At 40.1% G+C, this 25875-nt stretch overlaps 2 protein-coding genes across 2 annotated transcripts in view; one reads left to right on the forward strand and one right to left on the reverse strand.

The window, feature by feature from the left end:
* LOC139124776 (eIF5-mimic protein 2-like) overlaps positions 1-12596 on the reverse strand; it is a 162730-nt gene extending 150134 nt beyond the window's left edge. The window contains 1 exon segment of the mRNA XM_070690888.1: positions 12487-12596. The gene's annotated coding sequence lies outside the window, so the exon portion shown is untranslated.
* A 163-nt stretch (positions 12597-12759) lies between these two features.
* Positions 12760-25875, forward strand: part of LOC139124781 (26S proteasome complex subunit SEM1-like) — a 36730-nt gene continuing 23614 nt past the window's right edge. Inside the window, exon 1 of the mRNA XM_070690893.1 lies at positions 12760-12867. Coding sequence (XP_070546994.1) covers positions 12792-12867 — 76 coding nt within the window. The 5' untranslated portion in view covers positions 12760-12791. The remainder of the gene's footprint in view (positions 12868-25875) is intronic.

Here is a 25875-nt window from a genome sequence, read left to right on the forward strand (position 1 = left end):
TGTCCCATCATACCGAATATGAAGGGTGTAGCACTTGTGGTTCCTGAGTTATGCACAAATATGTATATTTGAGGTCAAAGGTCATTGACATCACTTGACATTTTGTCAAAAAAACTGTATTGCTAAGTTATCCCTATATACCAAAAATCAGACCTCTAGCTCTATTGGCTCGCTCAAAATTAGATATGCACATAATTAATGAGGTACAATATGTGGCGTCATAAGGTGTCCCATCATACCAAATATGAAGGGTGTAGCATTAGTGATTACTGAGTTATGGACAAATATGTATATTTGAGGTTAAAGGTCACCAAGGTCACGTGACATTTTGTCAAAAAAATTGTATTGCTAAGTTATCCATATATACCAAAAATCTGACCTCTAGCTCTATTGGCTCGCTCAAAATTAGATATGCACATAATTAATGAGGTACAATATGTGGCGTCATAGGGTGTCCCATCATACCATATATGAAAGGTTTACCACTTGTGGTTACTGAGTTATGGACAAATATGTATATTCGAGGTCAAAGGTCACCAAGGTCACATGACATTTTGTCAAAGTGTCTGAGATATCTGCGTGAACGGATAGACTCACGGACTGACATGACCAATCTATGAGCCCCCTGGACTTTATCTGTGGGGACTAAAAACTGTGTCACTGCATCCTTTTGCAATATGAATACGATGAGAAACTAAATTTTATTTATCTTGGGAGCCTATGTACTGCCTTATACATGGGAGTCTATGGACTGCCTTATACATGGGAGTCTATGGACTTCCTTATACATGGGAGTCTATGGACTGCCTTATACATGGGAGTCTATGGACTGCCTTATACATGGGAGTCTATGGTCTGCCTTATACATGGGAGTCTATGGACTGCCTTATACATGGGAGTCTATGGTCTAGTCTGCTTATACATGGGAGTCTATGGTCTGCCTTATACACGGGAGTCTACGGTCTGCCTTATACATGGGAGTCCATGGTCTGCCTTATACATGGGAGTCTATGGAGGTGAAAACTAAAAAGTCCTCTACCACGGCCAAATTTGATCGCATTGTGAAACAAATCGACGTGCATCTGTATGAGGTATGGTACTATCCTTGTACCAAGTTTGAACGAAATCGCTCCAGGCGTCTCTGAGATATCTGCGTGAACGGACGGACGCACGGACGGACGGACAGACGGACGCATGGACATGACCAAACCTATAAGTCCCCCCGGACGGTGTCCGTGGGGACTAAAAATGATAGAGAAAACAGTGTGAAAATCTCAGTAATACTTTATGGGTTGCCTGTGCCAGTGTGAAAATCTCAGTAATACTTTATGGGTTGCCTGTGCTTATGGACTGCCTTATACATGGGGGTCTATGGAGGTGAAAACTAAAAAGTTCTCTAACACGGCCAAATTTGATCGCATTGTAAAACAAATCGAAGTGCATCTGTATGAGGTAGGGTACTATCCTTGAACCAAGTTTGAAAAAATCGCTCCAGGCGTCTCTGAGATATCTGGGTGAACGGACGGACGCACGCACGCACGCACGCACACACGGACGGACGCACGGACATGACCAAACCTATAAGTCCCCCCGGACGGTGTCCGTGGGGGACTAATAAGCATGAAATGGCAATAAAATGACGCACCCCCTGGGGCAAACAAAGCCGGTGACCTCAATTTTTTTCAGCAGTAACCCTTGAGCACCTTTCCCTGTCTACGGGCATGTAGAATTATTGAAGTCTAACACGTATAAGTACAGCTAAAACTTCCCTGAAAATGTGCGGTTTCTGCCAAAATGCCTGGCAGGATAATGTGCAGGAGAGCCAATCTTTTGCAGGCACATATTATGGGGCCGTTTTCTACTGACTTGGCAGGGTGGCGGACAAGGGCGCTCGGCAGGAAAAGGGTTATATTATCATTTACTTTGTGTTTATCAATTATATCCTGAGTACTAGTCAAGCAGTTGGGTAAAGTGAAGAGTACAGTGACGTTTTAGCACTTGGATGACTAGCTGCAAAATGTAGCTCTACGGTGAGGCGGTCGGTGAGTTTTGGTTTTTGTGACCTCGCTCACAGTAGAGCTACAATGCCGAAGGCCCTGTAGCATACAAAATATAGCGTGCCACACATGGCGCGGCATTTTCATGTAAAATCCCACATATTACTGCATTTGGTCGTACCGATTTATCACTACTGAAGACTAAACACTATACTACACTAACCTTTTCGTGTATGGGGTTTGGTATTTGTTCAAATACGTCGATCGCGTTCCAAAAACATTTCTTGGAGCCGCCTATACCAACTTCCCGTAATGGCGGCTCCCAGAAACACGCTCAATGTTTATGGAAAGCGATCGACGTGTCTGTGCTATACCAAACCCCATACACGACAAGGTTAGTGTAGTATAGTGTTTAGTCTTCAGTAGTGATAAATCGGTACGACCAAATGCAGTAAATGTGTGGGATTTTACATGAAAATGCCGCGCCATGTGTGGCGCGCTTATTTTGTATGCTACAGGGCCTTCGGCATTGTAGCTCTACTGGTGAGCGATGTCGCAAAAACCAAAACTCACCGACCGCCTCACCGTAGAGCTACAATTTTGCAGCTATTGGATGACATGCTATACCTGATCCTCTTATCGTTTCACTTTCAGTTCAAAAAACCTTTGAAATACCAAGCCCAGTGCAGTACAAGGCAAACAGGTATATCCAGGTTTAATTCAAAAACATCACATTCTACATTTTGCTTTTTAAGACTAGTCGGACCTATATGTTTAGCTGTTGAATCGCATACGGCATTTTCACAATTGAGTGTACCAACTTTTGTTCTTGAGTGTTACGGAAAAAATTCTAAAAAGTATTTTACGGTATATATTTACTCTTGTGAAAGCTTTTTGAGTAAGATTTTCGAAGCAAATCAAAGCAAAAATTACAAAATCGGACCATGTTTGGCAAACATATAACATTTTTGTGTGTGTGAAAATGGTCAAATTTGACTGTTACGAAGGTACACTGCATTTTTCAACTCTGAGAAAATGCTGTTTTCATAATGTAAACTCTAGTAAAGGTACATGTTTTTTCTTTCTGTGTGGTCTTAAGGATGTCTAATACAAGTAGTAAGTAGCGCCATGGTATGCTATTGACCAGTTGATTACACCCATTAACCCTTTTCCTGCCGAGCGCCTTGTCCGTTATCCTCCAAGTCAGTAGAAAAACGCCCCATAATATGTGCCTGTAAAAGATTGGCTCTCCTGCATGTTATCCTGCTAGGCATTTTGGCAGAAATCGCCCATTTTCAGGGTAGTTTTAGCCGTACTTATACGTGTTAGACTTCGATAATTTCTACATGCCCGTAGACAGGGGAAGGAGCTCAAGGGTTACTGCAGAAAAAAAATTGAGGTCACCGGCTTTGTTTGCCCCTGGGAGTGCGTCATTTTATTGCCGTTTCATGTTTATTTTTTCAGAATAAACTCCTTCAGTATTACGCACGTCCGCTAGGCACAAACATCACCTCACTCGTCTGTTAGTCAAGACCCTGAGGGTCGTGCTAGGGGTGCAGCAGCACCGGCAAACCTGTCTGTTTCCCCAGGTAGGATCAATTGAATACGTACCTTCAACGATTTGGCAGTGTAGCACGAAAACTACGTTTTGCCGTTGTATTAACAACATGGCTGAGCCATTGAAGCACAGCTCCACGTAGTTTAGCCAGCTCAGTTGGGAGTTGGTTTACGAGTGTTACCGTTCATTACTGACTTAATCGAGTGGTCCTCAGTCAGGTACGGGTTTGTACCGACATGGCTTGGGCTGCAGCTAACCAGTGATAACCAGTCACTACGCACGTCCGCTAGGCACAAACATCACCTCACTCGTCTGTACCATACCCTACCAACACTTAAAAAATCTAGTTCACAAATGTATCAACAAAAAGTTCCTGTCTACTTGTCTGACCTTCTCACAAAAAATTCAACAATTCACCAGTATAACACCAGAAGTAAATATCATGTTTCTAAAGCCCACAGTCGCTCATTCAAATATCGTTCATCCATCATTGCCAATACTATAATTAAACTACTTTTTGTGCCTGTCTATTCTTTTCAGAGCCAATTCTTGGCCGATTTGTATGTCAACTTCCTGCTTGTTTTAATTAATTACACGGTGCTCACTAACTTTTTATGCTTATCTTTTGATGTGTAGTTTTTTAACTTTTAACTACTGGTTTTATTGAGTTATTTATTTATTTATTTTTATTCTGTATATGTCCATGTATTTTATTCAATGCATGAAAATCCATTTATGGATGCATTGACTTGAAGTAATAAAATTACAAATTACAAATTACAAATTACTACACCCAAGTCTTCAGTCACTTTTGCGATGCACGGGTGCAACGCAATATGCTTCCATTGTTCTAGCCATCGACGTGTCCATATGCCTGGCAGCCATATTGTACTGCTAGCTGGTTTGCATAACAAAAGCAGTCCCTGCTAAATGCAGGCGGTATCCCCGTAGCAGACTACACATTGACCTTATTGACCTTAGGAATTCTCTGTACGCAAACAGCGTACGTAGTTACCAATGCGTCGGCAAGAGGATACGTTTGCCTGCAAACCAGAGCCAATACTTCGGACGATGGAATAAATAAAAAATCCAAAGCTACGTCCATTGAATGGCACGGCCAAGGCGGTGAAGGACGTTGCCTGGCTTGAACTTGCAGAGCTGAAGCCCAGCTTAGTACGTCGGACACCAGTTTGTAATGGTATTTCGAGTCGTTCATATCCGTTCCATCGGAGGAACAAGTCGAGCCGTCCCGTCAAAAATACGTTCTCATTTTCAGTCACGCACAACTGAATAAGTGACTTTCGTCTCGCACCATCGGCATATCTGCCAAGTCGTTTACAAGAGGTAGCCTTCTAGATTAGCATTGCCGAGTTGGTCAAGTTCGGCAGCAATCTCTATAGTGCCAGGCAGCCAAGTATGTCCAACTCCGCCAGAAAACGTCACCATGCTATCCTGCCAAGTCTGCTAAAAAGCGGTAAAAAAAACCCAGCCCCCCTCGGGTGTGGGGGACTGGCGGACAGGTTTCTGCACCTTTCCCTGTCTATCGACTCCCTGCGAACCCATTTCGAGGGGAAAAGGCGTTCCTTGTCAGAAAACCTCTCCTCGGATGACCCCTAAACGCACAGGGGATAGCAAAACGTAGTGCCGTCGACTTGGCAGGAAAGGGGGTACCCAAAAAGGGCCCGATTTCCACCGGGTTGGGAGAATAACGGTCACCAGTGCTTAGATTCTGGCTACACCGAATTTCAAGCGGATTTTCACCGACTTGGCAGAAAAGGGTTAATAAATAAAAAAATAGCCCATCGTTACGGATTTTTGCGTTTTTCATTATGGACAATTAACCCAGTGTATAACTTGGTTCTAATCTACAGTTATTTTGTAAAATGTTGTTAAAATCCATTGCAGGTATCTGTTAAGTACTGTAATAAACTCTACTGTCATAAGCATCCATTTGTTTATTTTCAAGAATTTGCCAAAGACTCAGCCTAAATTTTCCGGAAATTTATGTAGTGTCCGTACCCCAACATTTAATTCCACAACTAAATTAGGCATTCAGCAAACAAAGATAAAATACATATTGTAGTACTTGGTATAGATGAATGATATATGGATTCATCTTAGACAATCACCATTTAAAAAAATATAGATGAATTATAGGCCAAATGTAGTATCCGTACCCCCATGTAGTGTCCGTACCGCTTTTCAGTGAATTACACTGATTTGGATTTGACTGAAGTAAAAGGTTTGATATACCCCTAGTACACTGCTGAGTGGTTTAATTATAATGTAACCATGTATAATCAGTGTAAAGTCAAACACTAAAATGTAATTTCAATTGACAGATGGATTCAATAAGGTCATTTTGGGGTCAACACAACATACAGTACGTTTTTGTACAGGAATTTTGCCCTGGATAAAAAATAGTGCCAATGACCTTGTAGCTACAATATACATGGGTGGTATGGAAGATGTACATAGTATACTACCAGATATAGTGAGTGCACAGGTCCTATTCTAATGGCAGAAGAAATGTTTAATTTAGGCTCATACTTACCGACAGCCCAAACCCATCCCTATATACCGGTATACAGATATTAATCAATAGCCAACATAGAAAACTGCCATCAGGGCCTATACTTTAGTTTCTTTGTTATCTGTCTCTGACATAAGGTGGACTCTTATACAATCAGGCGATTGGATAAAAAGTCTTGAAACGTCAATGTTTATTAGACAAGGGGTTCCTGAGATGATCATTCATTAAATATGCCAAATAGCAATAACTTGATGCTGCTCAATGCCTTTTATTGCAAGTACATCTCTATATCAACAGTATGTGCCAGTATAGTAAGTGTCATTAAATGTGATGCATTACTTTTTGAGGCTTGAGCTTACATTATCTACAACTCTGCGGTAATCTACCTTGCATAGCAGTCAGTTAGCTAAAACCCCTCGTAATAGACATTTCAACAACTGGTTTAGCATCTGAAATAACTGTGCTGTGATATTTAAGAGAAATCAGAGGATATGTTTGAATCAGCTTTTGGCAAAACCATAATGAATACACTAGCATTAGTGATAAAAATGATTCTTGCATAAATATAAAAAATAGCGTTGCTCGCATCTAAAAAATCGAAGTGCATGTTCCTGTTTCCTGTTTTTCACTTGCGAACAAAAAGTGCTATTTGAATTTGCAAAAGGTTTTAATGTTCAATGTTTAGATAGTAGTCCGTTTTAATGACCAACTTTCAATTTTGAAGATCAACAGTAAAAATTTGGTGGCCCGAACTTGAAATGTTTGGATATCAAATTAAAGTAATACACAGACAGAGTCGGAATATATGGTGCAATATACACACCAACTAAACTGATAAGAATGAAACTACCAACAGCTTCAATGATATCAAATGTTGGACGTCAGTAAAAAAAATTCACTTATTTCCCAGTTGTGTGAGTAGTATGTGTGACTCAAAATGTGAATATTTATTGGTTTCAGATAAAATGTATAACTATAATTTGACAATTATTGTAAGCAAATGTATTGGAAGTCAACATGATTGTCCACAAAAAGCTGAAAGTTGTGATCAATAGCAGAAAAACACCGGTCATTTTTTCAATGATCCATGATAAATTCGCACCTTGGAAGGAACAAATTTATATAGTGTCAGGGAGTTAGGTAGTCAAATTTGTTGTTTATTCTGTTTGTGTGGTGGAGTGACCTGATATCATCCTAAATTACTCATGTTCTCAATCATGTTTATGAGTTGCACTGCGCTACCCTCCATATAGACTCTCCACAGTAGCTGTGCCTTGTTTTGTGCGCGCCCATCATGGGCCTGCATTCGAAGGCTACGCTGTGCTAGCTGTGAGCACGCGCTGCCAGACACAGCGACTGTCGGTTTTTGCAAGTAAAAGAATATTCATAAGGGTATTGTCGTCAAAAGAAACACCTATCTAACTGGGCGGAGAAAAATTTTTACTAGTATCTGGTAGACTTATATACACAGTATGTTTTTATTTTTCATTTTTAATCTTATTTGGCTATGGTACTTGTCATTTTTTTTTGATTAACGGATGTGTGCAGTTCTATAAAGTACCCGGATCAGGCAGAAATCTGACCGGTTGCTTGCAAGAACGTCCAGACCCTGGGATTCGCGTCGCGTCTCTGAAGGGCACGCGCGTGTTCCAATAGGGAAGAACGCGAATCGCAGGGTCTCTGCCAGACTACCCTCCATACTGTGATGATTTACTTAATCAACCAATGGCCTGTCAACTGTCTGTATGTTTATATAAAACACATTGATTGGACTAAGACAGATACTACCGTATGTTCACATTCACAAAATTTAGGTCGGACCTGGGCAAGGTTACAATAATCCTCTGTGGGGAAAAAATTTGGTTCAACTTCACATTTTACAGGACCTGCCTAGTTTTGCCAAAAAGAATTAATCTAACTGCTAAATGACATTTGAACTGCAGAGACATCTCCAGTATTGGTTTCATGAACTTTATGAGACAGAATTGGACTTGCAGATTGTACAGAAATGCATGTAACCAGTGCACAGTGTTTCTGATGTCTTTGTTAACTAATGCCTTTCTTTCAAGTAATGTTAATCAGATGATGTGGTCCCACTTGTGGAGCAAAACCTGGTGGGAAGATATTGTGTTGAGAACATGGAATGATAAAGACTGGAGCAAAAACTTTTAGGTTCAGTTGGGCATCATCTGGGTCCAGACATGGCCCAAATTTTGAGGCAGTACTGGATTCCCCTATTGCCCAGCCAAAACTAGACCGATTCTGGCCTGACCTAGAGTGTCCATATTGACAATATTGAGTTGACTCAAAACCTGGGCTGGCCCAGTGCTGACATAAACTACTCAATGTAAAAATGATGTGTACTGGAGTCTGTATTCACAGTAGAGTGCATCTTGCCACATGGCATTCTTGTGGATACAAATCTCTTATCAGTGTTTGGGTATCCCTCAACGAAATATTAGCTAAAGCTGATCCACTATATTATATCATAAATAACCTCACATTTGTTTTCTTGGTCAACTTTCACTACAAACTGATACCAAATATGACTACATGTACATTGTTTTCACAGTTTATACAAAACTGGCTTAAAAGATATCTGGGGTTGATATAGGTTATTTAAGGTCGCAGACTAAAGATTAGCTCCAAAAATACAAAATTACTGCCATGGTCCCCCCCCCCCCCCCCCCCCCAAGTTTGAAGAAATAAGTTGGCTCAGTTTGTGTCTTGGGACTCATATACCAAATTACAAAGCTATGAGACAAGCAGTTTTTTAGAAGATTTTTTAACTAAAATTTGCAAAAATTGCCTCCAAAACACAAATTTATTATTTTTCCTGAAGCCATATGAAATTATCTAAGTATATCCTAAGTCATCTGTATACCAAATATCAAAGCTTATGCGATAGATGAGAATATATGAATTGATTATTCAGTGAATCCAGTGAATCAGTTGTGTGTTGGGTTGGTTTCCTTCAGTTGACTAATAAGATAAAACAATTTTGTTTCTCTACACATGACATTGACAAGAGACACTTCATCTCAGTGGGAGTAAATTTCATTATTTCAAGTACTAAAATGACATATTTCTACATCAAGCAGTTTGTTGATAAAATGTTATCTTGACAGGTCCACTGATACAACTGTTATGTTGCAACTTGACCTTTTTCAAAATTGTCTTAAAAAACAGTTGTCTTTTCTTCCAGTATCATGTCATATTGACCAGTATTTGGCTTGTCAACACACATGTACAAGCATTGCCATTTTTTGTTCAATGAATTTTAGTTCAGACTTAACTTTAGTAGAAAACAATTTAATGCATGTTGTGTAATGTCCGTACCCCACCCCACAAACTAGTTAAATACAAGTATTAATCAGTGAGTAGGGTTAATATTAGAAAATTTTATAGCCTGATGATTTTACTGTTTTATCAAAAAACTTAAAAGTTTTCGATTTGTTCTTATTGTTGATGCAAATTTATATTGAGTATTGTTCTCAGAATAACATTAAACCATGAACCATAAATATAGTTTAATAATATCTTCAATTAGTTACACTGTGGTGAAAAGTTTACAGGATAAGGCAAAATGGAAAGAAAACCATCATCAATTAATCAGCTATTATTTCTACACTAAATGTAAATGATCAGCTTCAGTACAGGTTTGCTTTGGGCTGGTGTTGTAGTGTCCGTACCCCTTGTACATACTTTATGAAATATTTATGATGAGTCTTTCCAACATGGACTAACATATGAAAGAATGCTATATATCATAGCTATGCATGCTGCCAATTATCATTTAAAGTTTTGGGATTCACTGTGGAAGATTATTAACCCTTTTCCTGCCGAGCGCCCTTGTCCGTTATTCTCCCAAGTCAGTAGAAAAACGCCCCATAATATGTGCCTGCAAAAGATTGGCTCTCCTGCATGTTATCCTGCCAGGCATTTTGGCAGAAATCGCCCATTTTCAGGGTTGTTTTAGCCGTACTTATACGTGTTAGACTTCGATAATTTCTACATGCCCGTAGACAGGGGAAGGAGCTCAAGGGTTACTGCAGAAAAAAATTGAGGTCACCGGCTTTGTTTGCCCCTGGGAGTGCGTCATTTTATTGCCGTTTCATGTTTATTTTTTCAGAAATAAACTCCTTCAGTATTACGCACGTCCGCTAGGCACAAACATCACCTCACTCGTCTGTTAGTCAGAGACCCTGAGGGTCGTGCTAGGGGTGCAGCAGCACCGGCAAACCTGTCCTGTTTCCCCAGGGTAGGGTCAATTGAATACGTACCTTCAACGACTTGGCAGTGGAGCACGAAAACTACGTTTTTGCCGTTGTATTAACAACATGGCTGAGCCATTGAAGCACAGCTCCACGTAGTTTAGCCAGCTCAGTTGGGAGTTGGTTTACGAGTGTTACCGTTCATTACTGACTTAATCGAGTGATCCTCAGTCAGGTACGGGTTTGTACCGACATGGCTTGGGCTGCAGCTAACCAGTGATAACCAGTCACTACACCCAAGTCGTCAGTCTCACTTTTGCGATGCATGGGTACAACGCAATATGCTTCCATTGTTCTAGCCATCGACGTGTCCACATGCCTGGCAGCCATATTGTACTGCTAGCTGGTTTGCATAACAAAAGCAGTCCTGCTAAATGCAGGCGGTATCCCGTAGCATATTGACCTTATGTCACCTTTTGAATTCTCTGTACGCAAACAGCGTACGTAGTTACCAATGCGTCGGCAAGAGGATACGTTTGCCTGCAAACCAGAGCCAATACTTCGGACGATGGAATAAATAAAAATCCAAAGCTACGTCCATTGAATGGCACGGCCAAGGCGGTGAAGGACGTTGCCTGGCTTGAACTTGCAGAGCTGAAGCCCAGCTTAGTACGTCGGACACCAGTTTGTAATGGTATTCCGAGTCGTTCATATCCGTTCCATCGGAGGAACAAGTCGAGCCGTCCCGTCAAAAATACGTTCTCATTTTCAGTCACGCACAACTGAATAAGTGACTTTTGTCTCGCACCATCGGCATATATGCCAAGTCGTTTGCAAGAGGTACATGTAGCCTTCTAGATTAGCATTGCCGAGTTGGTCAAGTTCGGCAGCAATCTCTATAGTGCCAGGCAGCCAAGTACGTCCAACTCCGCCAGAAAACGTCACCATGCTATCCTGCCAAGTCCGCTAAAAAGCGGTAAAAAAAACCCAGCCCCCCTCGGGTGTGGGGGACTGGCGGACAGGTTTCTGCACCTTTCCCTGTCTATCGACTCCCTGCGAACCCATTTCGAGGGGAAAAGGCGTTCCTTGTCAGAAAACCTCTCCTCGGATGACCCCTAAACGCACAGGGGATAGCAAAACGTAGTGCCGTCGACTTGGCAGGAAAGGGGGTACCCAAAAAGGGCCCGATTTCCACCGGGTTGGAGAATAACGGTCACCAGTGCTTAGATTCTGGCTACACCGAATTTCAAGCGGATTTTCACCGACTTGGCAGGAAAAGGGTTAAGCAATAATTGAAATGTGTTCGTTGTTCTTTCAAAAATAAAGTTTTTCGTTTGTTTTGCCTTGAAGAACAACATTGTATACACCCGTTGGAATTCAAAGATTCTCTACAAAAGTCATTTTATGATGTAAGGCTAACTGTATTGATTTGCATTTGGTAAAAGTATTGTATATTCTCCCCTAAATTTTGCAATGGTGAAAATATTTTCTTAATTTTCTAAATTGTGTAGTGTCCGTACCCCATGTAAGGGTACGATAAAGAAGGCCTGTTTATTATGGAACTAAGACAGTTTGTGCGAAACCATTTCTGCACTATATATGTGGCATATGTACCTAAGTCCTGGTAAGGTTTCACATTAAAACAATGAGGTTGAAATTTGGCCATTTTTGACCCCTACTTTGTACACTCAATTGTGAAAATGCCGATACGATAGATTCGTAACTTTCACAGGAACACGATCGATCTAACCCTTGTATTTCGAAGAACCGTGTGGGGTGGAAAGTTGTTCATTACATTATGGAATGGAGGTCGGTCATAGGTCACGGTCATCTTGCAGTTTTACTACGTTAAAGGTCTTCATTTTCTCGTTCTAGAAGAAATCAGGATGGTAACTCACGCTTACAATACTGTGAATGGAAGCTTCTGTTTTTGAACTTTACAACGCCTAAAAATTAGGAGTAAATAATGTTGCCCTTGTGTTTCAATGGCAAATAGTGTGGTGTGGCCTTGGTCAGTCTTTACTTCCTCTTCTGCAGTCTTAAAAACATTGTACTCACGACTGACCAGAGTAATATTCCGATTTCTCTATAGCCAGCTACACTGATAAGAGTGAGCTGGGACACAAAAGAATAGCTATGACCTTGTCAATCTCTTTTTGGACGCAAAAAACGTACGATACTTACGCTAGGAACTCTCCGGTATGAAAAATGACTGAACGGTGTTCAATTGCTAGTAATGTGCAACGTGACTTCTTTCCTTCAGTGCATGTACCACCTCGTTCTGAGTAAAATGCACTACTAGAACTAAGCGCCCAGGTATTTGTGTTTTAAAACATAAAATTATCGGCGGTGAATGGATATCAAAAATCCATTTATTTTTTAAATGTTTAGAAGTTACTTATGAATTTATCTTTTACATGAAATTATTTAGATATGTCACACCAGAAAGATGTTTAGCTAATACTTCCGAACGAGGACATATTATCAATATGGCGGACTCAGCACGAAAAACCGACTTAGGATTGCTCGAAGAGGACGACGAGTTCGAAGAATTTCCCGCAGAAGGTATGTATTTTGGTGATAAGACGAGGTGAAAATCATTCTATTTTAATGAGATATAGAGGTATATCAGTAGACTGTCACATTGTTTAGAGATACGTCTTGGCATTTCATTTCGGGCTATCGTTTTACACGCTCGGCCAACCAATTAAGTTTTACATTGTCATGGTCAGTCATTGCAGTGTTGTCCTTCTATTAAAAAGTAGCCAGGTTTTTTAAGAAAGTAGACGGGTGGACTGCGAGGGAGCGAAGCGACTGAGCGACGAGTGGGCGTAGCGAACGAGGGGGGGGAGAGCGCGAGAGGGGGCAAGGCGAAAAATGAAATTTTGGAGTGGAAATGGTCTTCTCTTGTGGCTTCTGAGCGAGGGGACATTTGGCTTATTCACTGAACTGAAAAACGTTTCTGTAACAGTAAAGTTGTTAATTGTAAAAAAGTACATTACCATAATGAAATTAATTTAATATGTTTTTGGTGTTTATGGGAATTCTTGCCAGTTACCGTATTAGATGTGTTTAACAGAAATAAATACTAGTTAGATGTTTCATCACATTTTAATGACTACAAATCTAGAAGTGATCACTACTGCTGTAAAGTTCATTTTTAGCTCACATTTGGTGTACCAATGTGAGGTTATCCTATATAAGCTGAATCAGTTCATTTGCATCTGATTTGCATATCTGTATGTCTGTATATTTGTGGGTGTGTGCGGATGTGTGTCCGTCACACACAAAGGCTCCCATACCGCCAAAGCTACCATCTCAGTATTTGGTGTACAGGTAGATGCAGGGGTTGAGATGTGAATTTGTTCAAATGAACACATCAGTGTCAAAAATGTGCAAATGAGGTAAGAAAAAGTGAAATCCTGCAAATGTGCAGGCCAGTGAGAAACAGGCCAACTCCACTGATCTTGACTCATTTCCTGTCATTGTTTATGAACTGTTACATATTAACAGACCAGCTGCAACCATAGACAGTAGATGGGGGAAGACCGTTTATACTAAACTAAGAGGGGCTTGTTTCTGCTATGCATGTTTCTAAAGTTGACCTCCAGTACCTAAAGTTAGACCTTAATTATAGGGTTTTCAGAATGCGTGACGTCACAGCGTAACAGGCCAGCTCGAGTACCGCACTCGGTCAAACTTTTTCTAAATTAAAAGCCATGGAGAGTTTTACGAAAAAATAAAATATTGAAAAATGTTGTCAGATATATTTCCAGCAATATATAAAAGTTTAGATCCCTTACATTAAACCGTTTTGAAATAACGGGGCACCGAAGTACGAAAATGAGCTCAGCGAGCGGTCTCAGCGGGGCGGAAAGTCGCGGCACTGATTTTCTTGGCGGTTGACTATGACATGCTTTGGTTTTCGTGACGTCCGCATCACTGGTCTGGACTGTACCATTACGAAAATCATACACTTTGAAAGGAGGGTAGGTAAGCTTGGATGGGAGGTTTTTTCCGAAAAAATAGGTCAAGAAATACGGAAATGGCGGTAAAAACATTATTTTACTGGCATATTTTTTCACCTAAATCAGCTAATTTAAACCTATAAATAACTTTTTATTAAAAATTGGTTATCGTACATGCTATATCACTGGATTTTAGAGGGATTGACTTCACTTAGACAGTGCGGAAGGCCCGATTTCTAAATGGTACCGTCAAGAGTTGTTTACATCCGGGCAAGTAGCGTCATTTGATTCTAGAACTTGACTGTGTTCCGCTGGGGTGGTACGCGTGCGGAGACGAAGACCAAGACGGAATTACACGGTAAGGAGGTGTTTTTGAGAGTATTTCATTTCGGAAAACAGTGGATAATTATCATGGTTTATTTAAAAGGGTTCATAGAGTGTAATTTATTTAGAAATCGATATTTAGGGTCACAAAGTCAGTATTGCTTCAATCTGTAAGAGAAATTTGATCCAGAAATCCCGAATGATCATCGGGCTTTGTGCAGGGTGACAGATATCGCCAGATTTTACTAAATAACGACGTTTGGCAATTAAATTGAAGTGTAATGGAGTTTTTCGCATGACTTTGTAATAAACATTGGTAAGTACATCTGAAGGAAGGTCCTCGTTCATCAAAATTTAGCAAGATAAGTGAGACTCAGTAAGAGTAGTTTTCAGTAAGAATATAAGTACTACCGTAGAGGGCGTTACCTTTGGTTATTTTATAGGAGTATTATAAGTTATTTTGAAACATAATTCCAAATTATCAGTTCATTTTGAAAAAGAAAATTAGTGTGGGGAAACTAATCAAAATTCAAGTGTAAGCTTAAATATCAGTTCCTTCGGAAAATTTGAATTTAAGAATTAATATTTCCAACAAGGACATAAGTTCATTTTACAGAGAAATTAACAACTTTTCGCAAGTTTTCAGTAATGTTGCTTTATTTATGGATTCTTTTTACGATGTTATGACATGTTTTATATATCCTGATTTGTTTTTCTCTCTACAGCTAGCCTTCAGCAATCGTTCATTCAAAATGGCGAAATGTATGACTATTGTCTGATGCAATTTTCTGTGAAATGAGTTGGGAACGCCTCAATCAAGAATTTGCTGCCATAAAAGAAGCTGGTCTGACTGATGCAAATTTATATGCCAGGTGCAAAATTTTGCATGACAAGATCACTAAGCTGAACTGTTACAAACGGCATGCAACAAAACAAGAATTTATGAAGGCTACATTTTCTGTGAAAACATTAACAGCAAAACATGCACCCCAGATATGTGGCCACTACTGCCACTGAAAGTCAAAGTTTGAAATGATTACTTGATGAGATGGAGAGAGACCATGGTGACATTGAAGCTGAATATGAGCGCTTGCTACTTGAAAACTGAATTTCTCATAAAATATGATGAGGAAGACGATGACACTACATGGTGCTTTCCTTTACTGATGGACTTCAAAAAAGGGGATCTCTTGCTTGAGGACACATTGTGCAATTGATTGGCATATTTTTGGCTAGCAGACACTTTCAGTGATTTGCAAATATGATACAGAAAACTGTATTCAACACGTCATTTATGTTAATTAATGAAACCGTGGACTTGACACCCCCCCCAGTGACAGTCACTGAACATTGTAACATCTGTCGATATGACATGTATATTCAATCACATTCTATCATATGACAGTGTTTAGACTGTTGAGAGTCCACACATTGATGCGTGACAGAAGTCTCTGTGTATCTGAAATAGAGAGCAGTAAATTCCATGATTAAATTGATGCTTTTAGACCTGGCTTTCTAAGGACTTGACCTCATTTCACCCAAATGAATGTATTCTTAGTTGTGAACAACATGATCTGTCTCTGTCTGTTTCTGTCTGGCTGTCTGCAAATGTCTGTTTGTCTCTGTTATGGCTCCCCTGGCTGAAATTTCGGCAAACCTCTGGCACTGTCTTGGTATACTAACTCGGTTAGCTCTGCCATTTTCAGACATGTAAGTTCATTGCATAAATTTCAGTTAGGGCAGCAAAATTAACAGAGACGAACACATGTATGCAGACAGCCAGCTGGAAACAGACAAAGATAGATTAATGTTGTTTATGACTAGCAACACACTCGTTGAGGTGGAAATTGGGCAAATCCTAAGAAATTAAGTCCCGCAAGAATTAATGTGTCGATGTATAACTGATTGTTTGATATACATGTATTACCTCATAATGATGTCGTTTCCATGGTAACATGAACTACAATACAACTGACATGTCCTGATTTGATCTAGTATATTATTTCATCGTATTTGACACATCAGACAAATTCTTTTATAAGCTTAGAAATTTCATTTTTTGATTGGGCTATCTGCACAATGATTAAAATGAAACTGAATGTTTAAGGTTATTTGTGCATTGTTAATGGCAATAGTTTCCATAGCAACCACAATGGAATATTCCAGCATGATGAAGAGACACCTTAATTTTCCATTGTTTGATGGGGATCTGCCAATTTTCTTCTCTCAAAATACCTGCAATATTTGTCGATATCAGATATTCAGTAAATTCCAAATTTTTCTCGCTTTCATGGCGACAATCCATTGGATCTGATGAAATTTAGATAATACACATTATGACATTTGAGTGTTGATGATATATAATCTATGGGTATGTCAAGAAATAAAGTGTAATTGTTATTACAAAAGACAAATACGGAATTTCCCTGGCTTTCATCTCAGAATTACGAAAATTATTAAATATGATATAATATTTTATGTAAATTAGCTGTGTTGTTGTCCGGTAAACTATAGGTAAACTATAAAGTACAAAGCTGATAATGTAAGCTTCAATTACTGAAAATTTGGTGAAAATTGGGTGAGAAATGACAAAGATATGAAAGTTTATTTCATTTTTTATGCCTAATTAGCTATCAAATCGGTGCCAATGTTTACTCTATTGATCCAATACTTTCAATGTAATCGATTGTCCAAATATAAGGCGAAAAAATCATTATTATAAATGCCGTAACTTGAGTTATTGTGCACGAATTTCTACTAGGTAAAAAGCATTACAGAGCACTCAGATCTATTCAATGACACCATTTTTGTTAGGGTGGGGTCAAAAGAAAAAAATCACCTGAAAACCCTATTAATTACTTTTGTCATTCTTGTTTTTCTGGTTTAAATATTTCTTGTTGTTTTTCTGGTTGTACTGTGCAGAAATCATTGCCATAACATCAACGTAGAATTTTCCTCCACTGAACAGATAGAAACAACATTTATTGTTGATCATTGGTAACCCATACTGGTATATACCAATTCTGATCAAATTTGAGCAACACCGCATGATTGCGATATTTTTATAATTGCCCAAATGATTGATACTTTTTCATTAAAATTGCCCCCCCCCCAAAAAAAAAAAGGTTGAAAACACTAATATCTGAGAGGCACTCCTTTCCCTTCATAATAGCAATAGCAACTTGCCATACCACGGTTTTGACAAGCTAGGTGGCTTTTGTTAAGGTCTGCTACAATCAAGATAAGGGGTCTTGACCATATAAGGAATTCAGCATGGTGACCTACACAAGCTTGCTGCGCACGATGGAAGAGTGACATGAGAATCCTTCGGGGAAATTTCTGATGGAAAATACTACTTTGAAAGACAGGGATATATACTTGCTTTATCAAATTTTGGAGTTACTGATATTTTTAGGTAAAGTTGTGAGCTTCCATCACACCACATACAAGTGCAATTAATTCCGTGTGATGCTCCGTGCAGTGTGCCTCGAAATTTCATGTTTCGTACACACTGTGTACTACTTATAGCTAACAGGTTAGTTGGGTACAGCACAGGGCCTCGTATGGGGCTATTTAAGTCAATATTACAGTGTTTTTCTTTCTTTTTCAATGTTACAAATAAACTAGCTGAGCCTGAAGAGCACAACACTTGTGTAGCTGTCTTTTGTGTAGCTTGTATTCTTGACCGCGGACATCCGGGAACTTGCGGATTTTTACGTCATTTTTGCGTCACACTGCGGTGAGAACAAAATATTGAAGTGTGGATTTTTCAACATTTACAACAGTATTCAAAGTTTCAACATTATGTCAATGATAAACACTAAGTTCTGTCCTTTGTCACATAATTTCTGCATTGTTCACTGTCCTGTATAGTCAAATCCCAATTCACCTCACTCCCGTGCGTGAGGTGAAAGTGACGTCACTCCGCGGTCAAGAATACTGGCATGTATAGTGCGCCCTCAACAGGGAATATGATCATATGTAAATGCAACCTTTAGTTCCGTGACCTCTAGCCATGCCTACTTCCCTCGCCATATGGCCGGCCATGCGTACAGACGTCGCTGTGTTTACTGTAATTAGTACAGTAAGCATAGCGAGGACAGGAAGTAGGCATGGCTAGAGGTCACGGAACTAAAGGTGGCATTTACATATGATCACACTCCCTATTGAGGGCGCACTATACATGCCAATACAAGCTACACAAAAGACAGCTACACAAGTGTTGTGCTCTTCAGCCGGTTTATTTGTAACATTGAAAAAAGAAAAACGTTGTAATATTGAGTTAAATAGCCACTTATGAGGCCCTGTGGGTAGAGTAACTGTGTTTGTCAATAAAGTTTGCTTTACTGTTTCACTGTTCAAATTGTTTGGTGAAAAGTTAGTTGTTCTTTTAAAATGATCTAGGCTTCCGCTTCAAACATCATTGTCTGGTTATTATCTCGTTACATTTTACATGTAAAATGAGTGGATAAGTACCTGGCCCGGCATTTGCCCCAGGGTCCAGTGGCTTGTGGATACACATCGACTTGCTCTAGCTCTGCATGGCAGGGCTGTGTGTTACCGGTGTGATACGGCCTCCCATCACAGCCCTGCAGACTGCTATAGGCAAAACCACGGGTGACTCCTCGGAAATACGGCGTGCAGTTTCTCCGCAGAAATCAGCCGATTTTGAATCCAAAACTTTCATTGATCTTCGCTTTCGAGCATACTCATCTCGCCTAGGTACACCATGTGCTCAGCCGCGCTTGTAAACTTACACAAAGCGTACATGTACTTTTCTCTCTCTATACAAGGGAGCGTTCGTATCCGCGGCCATTATTAATCTCATTCAACCCATGAGCACTCGGGTGAAAACAAGCCTAGCAAACAAAAGAACATCGAGATGTAGCACTCTGTAATTAACATTATTTCTAATCACCACTCAAACTATGTACAATCTACGATGATCATTTCTGTTGACAAAATAATTTTCTTTTTTGCTCGTCAGAAGTTTTACATATTTCACAATTTTTTCTTGTTCCACTCCTCTCAGAACGTGGACTTTTGAAGGTCGACATCGCGATGCTCTTTTGTTTGCAAGGCAGGTTTTCGCCCAAGTGCTCATGGGCCATATGCGGTTTTGCCTATATAGCAGTCTGCTGGGCTGTGGTGGGAGGCCATTTAATGCTGGTGACACACAGCCTTGCCATGCAGAGCTAGACTTGCTCATACCATGAATCCCAAACTGTAACAGAGTAACTGATTTTCCTTTAGTGTTTCGGTTGAGACGAAAAAAATAAAGCCATATTTGAGTACGTCCCAGTGACCCATGTCTGGTACTTTTGGGGGACATTGTTTTCTAATTTGTGTCAAAAGACCAAAACACTGAGTTGGCTCTGAACTTTCTGCCCTGGGGCAAGTGAGGGCTAGTTTTGCGCTAGTCCGTATTAGAAATCAGTCTGTCCCAGGCATCGGGCAAGCGTAATTTTCAGGCCCTGGATGGTTTGTGATGATGAAATACAATGTTGCATAAAGAGTTGCCGTCTGCTAAAGGCCAAAGTGTAAGTTGCAATATCACGATAAATGTCACTTGCAAGCAGGTACATACCGGTATGTTCTATTTTTGTCCTGCAATGAACCATGTTCAGGCAATGTAGTGCGGGCCAAGTACATCGTGTCATGGGGTAGCATTTCTCAATGCTTAGTTTACACAGTCATGATTTTTTTGGTATATTTCAGAACAATTTTGCGTAAAATACGCAGGATTTTGCGTTAACGGAAACACTGCATAAGGTAATAGTGTAGGAAAGGTACACCATAGGGTAATAGTGTAGGAAAGATATACCATAGGGTAATAGTGTAGGAAAGATATACCATAGGGTAATAGTGTAGGAAAGATACACCATAGGGTAATAGTGTAGGAAAGATATACCATAGGGTAATAGTGTAGGAAAGATACACCATAGGGTAATAGTGTAGGAAAGATATACCATAGGGTAATAGTGTAGGAAAGATATACCATAGGGTAATAGTGTAGGAAAGATACACCATAGGGTAATAGTGTAGGAAGGATACACATAGGGTAATAGTGTAGGAAAGATACACCATAGGGTAATAGTGTAGGAAAGATACACCATAGGGTAATAGTGTAGGAAAGATACACCATAGGGTAATAGTGTAGGAAAGATACACCATAGGGTAATAGTGTAGGAAAGATACACCATAGGGTAATAGTGTAGGAAAGATACACCATAGGGTAATAGTGTAGGAAAGATACACCATAGGGTAATAGTGTAGGAAAGATACACCATAGGGTAATAGTGTAGGAAAGATACACCATAGGGTAATAGTGTAGGAAAGATACACCATAGGGTAATAGTGTAGGAAAGATACACCATAGGGTAATAGTGTAGGAGAGATACACCATAGGGTAATAGTGTAGGAGCTTTTCAATTGTCCTCTTAAAGCCGCAATTTTCAACCCCAGGTTCTCGCATTAATGGAGTTCTCCTTCCAGTCAAATACTTGGCCAGTACAATGTTTGATTTCTATAACATTAATTACACAAACTGATCCCAACCTTTTGTCACCTTTTGCTAATCCTGCAAACAGAGTTGATACAAACGTTTGATTGACAGTCGGTTCAAATCGCCAATGGTCATTGATTCCCAGCAACCAACGCTCGAATATCCTAAAAAATCGTCTTCCAGTGACGTTGGAATTTGAATATAACCACAGTGTTCGATCAGCAGCAGCTTCACGCTGACTGCTTAGCAGTTTGTCTGCATCTTTGCAGCTGGAAAAAAACTAAAAAGTGACTTTTTATCACAACTGGAAGTTGTGATATAGAGGTGGTTTCAACCGGTGTTTGATGTCGTCCATTTCCGTAAACGACAAAAAGTCAAAAACTGCTGAACAGACTGCGTTGATATTTGGTACCGATACATAGACTGATTCCAAGGTTCCAATTCCGAAAAATGGAGCCAAACGGAGCGGAGGTTATATAGTTTTGGGAAATTTCTAACCCCCCTTTTTAACTAATTGATTTTAGGGGTCTTTCATACATGTAGTTTTGGAATGTACACCAATCCTGCATTGTGGACTGTTTTATGAGTTGTGGAACAGAAGTGAGGTTTTGATGAATGTTAGAAATATGCAGGATGGCTGATTCAAAGTATAAGAGATTTCTATGCTCTTTTGGGTATCAAAAGCAATAAAAAAAAACATATTTCATAGTTTAGATTCTCACTTTTGAGATGACCCTAAGCATTTGTTATGTAAACATCTTGAGTCAATATACAGACTTTGACATTCCTGAGATTAAGCACAGGGTGTTGTCTAAATGTCCGTCCCCAGGGGTGGGTAGGTGTTTCGTTGTATTGCTAATAAAGATATATTCTACCAACCTTTGGTGTTTTGGTCTTAAACTTAGCACTGCCCTTGACAATCTTGCGTTAACGTTTTATCAACATGCTGTATCTATTATCTGATGAGTTTGAGTGCCTAATTGGCCAAAGTAAGCAAGGGTAAATTACTAAGCTGTGGACGCTGTCACCAGATTATCACCGGATTAAATTTGACAAAGTCAACAACGAACGCGCCAGTAAGGTATAACTGAAGAAAGGGCTGAAACTCTCAAAAGCTGTGTCCAGAGGTGGTCCGTAAAACTAGTGGACACTTTATATTCATGTATTCAGAAACAAACAGAAGGCAAAACAAACTTGAATATTCATTTGTAAACGAACATGTCGGAAAGGAGGACCTCCCAGGAATGCGTGGTATGTGTTGAACACACCTACGTATCGGAGATGTGTTTATACTCTTCCTGCTGGCCCGGCAAAAACCACCTTGGTCGACGTGCCTAACACCGCATCGGGTATATTGAAAAATTCCGTGTTAGTCGAGAACAAGAACGGAAAAGACTTTATTAACTCGACGTTCGAGCTCGCCTTCAAATTGTCCAATTTATCAACTGCGTTCTTGCAAATATTACGTACACTTTTGTATTAGTCTTCTTTTTCAAGTAACAAAAAAGACATGTTTTGCATACGACCGATTGTGTGCTCTGCAGTACGAGCGGTGTTGTGGGTTGGTGACTACGTAGCCCTGCGTACGATGCTGTCACAGTGTTCCGCTACAGCTAATAGCCCCGCTCGCCACAGCCCTGCAAAGACCCGTACGTAGGGTCGGTGACTTCAAATCCATTTTTGGACTTGACGTAAAAAGCTAAATTACTGCCGAAATTCAACGTTCTTGGGCCCAAGTCGTATCCCTGCCTACCTCAGCTACTCGATCGCTTCCAAAAATGCCAGTCTTTTATTCACTTCTCGTAAATAACCGTCGATGTCGGCAACTCTCTCGCTAGCCCTGCGTACGTACGCAGTGTACGCAGTGCATTCCCTGTGTGCGTTCCTAACACACAGCGTACACTGCCATTAGCTGTAGCGGAACACACAGCATCGTACACAGGGCTAGTGACTACTTGCCTGCAGATTTTATACACCGCGATATTTTGCTCTGAATTTTTCAATTGACCCCATGTGCTAAGTTAAAACACAAAGAAGAAGGTCGAATGTTCTCTCAGCAAATGAAGTAGCATTTCGAACACCGTACGAACAATTCGGATATCTTGACCTCAACATTATTAGCTACGCAGCTCGAAAGTTATGCTCGGAAACAGGACGGGAACATTAGTCAAAGCCGGATTTTGCATGGAAAGCATGCAATGTACTGCATACTGCTTATGCTCCCTTGGGTCTGAGACTCCCGCCCTCTCGGCCATAAACGTCATTGAGCTGCCAAGAATATGATAGTGCAGTCGCGTGAATCTGTGTGTATTTTGATACATTATTTTATCAATCCTTATACTCAACTACCTAACGCATCAAACAAGGGTCATGTCAGGTTCTTAGGACGTTCTCCAAAAGACATATAATGATTAGTGTCGCGGAATGATTTTCACCAGGTTTGAGAACTAATAAATAACTGGTCGTCAGTGTGTCTTCGCATATCAAATCGACAAGTGTATTAGTAACTTCGAGGGATCACATCCTTCACTGTAAAGTTGTTTTTATACAAAACACATTTTCGAGAAAGCTGACGTGCAAGGGAAAGACGCAGCAACTGAGTCCGACGGAGGCGCAAAAAACGGTGCATTCGCATTTGTGTCCGATGTACACATCTGTCTGTTATTCCATTCTATCAGTCGACGAAGCCTACGTCAAATGGTAGTGAACTCCGAGCAAAGTCCCACATAACATGTAAAGGCGAGCCAGTGGCCATATGATGATGGATTGCATTAACTTCGAAGTCGAACATCCTTAACTGTAAAGCTGCGGTTTTTTTATACAAAATTTTTTGGGAAAGCGAATGTGCGAGGGAAGACGGGGAAAGACACCGTGATCGCGCGACTGAGTCCGACAGCGGCGCAAGAAGTGTTTGCCCGACAGTCAGACATATACAGTATGCTATATCATGCATTTCTAAAGCGTGTCCAAACGTTGACATAAAAAGATATGTCCAAAAGGTTTTGATTATATATAGTTATTACAGTGTTACGCAGGGTTTCACGCGGGTTCAAAAACTGACATAAAAAGATATGGTGTCCAAAAAATTCGTTTATTTAGCTGACTGATTTATCGTCTTTGCTATGGCCTAAACATCCCCGTTTTCGTTCGACAAGACCGTGACAGCAATATCTCCCCAACGTATAGATCAACCTGGTTGAGTATTACTATGCTTCAAGTTCCAATGTGTCTTCGCAGCTTTCATCTCGTCTTGAAACGAATAAGCATAGGCCTATAAAAGGCATGAAATACTTTTGCCGACTAGCAGTTTTTATGTAACAAGCGGCGAGTTTCTTCCCCCAAACGATGACCGGCTGTAGTCAAAAACACATAGATTGTCATGTCCGTGTTTATAAACACCGATGAGCTTGACCCTCGATCTCAAAGCATGTTGGCTAATTTGTTTACCTCTATCGATCATGTGGGCTTAAACTAAACATTTCTAAGGTCAAAGGTTTCTAGTTCCGGCTTCCGGTCTGACGGACCACATCGGGACACTGACTCCACCACTTCGATTAGTGTTCTATTGCTCATAGAAGCAACCGACGAAGGCATAAATTGGCCTGTCCCCGTTTAAAACATGTCAGAAAACTGTTGACGTTCGAAAAATTAGGAAATGTTTATTGTAAAGTAGATTTCTGTGAACACAGCTTTTGAGAGTTTCAGCCCTTTCTTCAGTTATACCTTACTGGCGCGTTCGTTGTTGACTTTGTCAAATTTAATCCGGTGATAATCTGGTGACAGCGTCTACAGCTTAGTAATTTACCCTTGCTTACTTTGGCCAATTAGGCACTCAAACTCATCAGATAATAGATACAGCATGTTGATAAAACGTTAACGCAAGATTGTCAAGGGCAGTGCTAAGTTTAAGACCAAAACACCAAAGGTTGGTAGAATATATCTTTATTAGCAATACAACGAAACACCTACCCACCCCTGGGGACGGACATTTAGACAACACCCTGTGACCAGATTAAGTATCCAGGACCTCACATGTTACAGTCTTTCACTACCATGGTATGGCCCAAACCCATTGTTATCAATGGTGAGTTTGGACCTGTCTACAGGAAATTGGGGTGATCAGGTTAGACAATGCCGTTACAAGTTGTAGGTTAGTTATCAAGGTAGCACCAGCATAGAGTCCTGAGCATGTCCATGTGTTCTCACAGGAAATTACAGGGAAAAAAATTATTTGAGAAGTTTCTCTCCTTTAAATAGAAGTATATTACAATTTAAACCTGTCATGGATGGATTGCTCTTAAATGATCTGAAACACAGTTATTGCCCATAGCAACAAATCTATAGCAAGATTTGTGTAAAGTTCATGAACTTACACAAGGTATTACTTTTCAACATTTATTTCATTCAGATTTCCTCAGCTTAGTGTATAATTTTGTAATCTTAATTACTGTCAACTTAGCTTTACTAACTTATTCTAACCTCATTATTCTTACACTACTGTTATACCTTATAACCACAAAATTTCAAGAGATGCATATATGATTGTCATTTAACAAACAATTTACAAATATGTCTTCTGCTTTTTTCTCCATATACATATACATGTCCCTTTTCTCATAAAAATGGGCTTAAAATCGCAATGTGAAAAATAGTCTTTCAGCTGTATGTTGCTCATTGACTTCGTGGTCTGTCTAATTAGTCCCCACGGACACCGTCCGGGGGGACTTACAGGTTTGGTCATGTCCGTGTGTGCGTGCCTGCGTCCGTGTGTGCATC

The sequence above is a fragment of the Ptychodera flava genome, assembly GCF_041260155.1.
Source record: "Ptychodera flava strain L36383 chromosome 23 unlocalized genomic scaffold, AS_Pfla_20210202 Scaffold_24__1_contigs__length_23054250_pilon, whole genome shotgun sequence".
Taxonomy (NCBI): domain Eukaryota; kingdom Metazoa; phylum Hemichordata; class Enteropneusta; family Ptychoderidae; genus Ptychodera; species Ptychodera flava.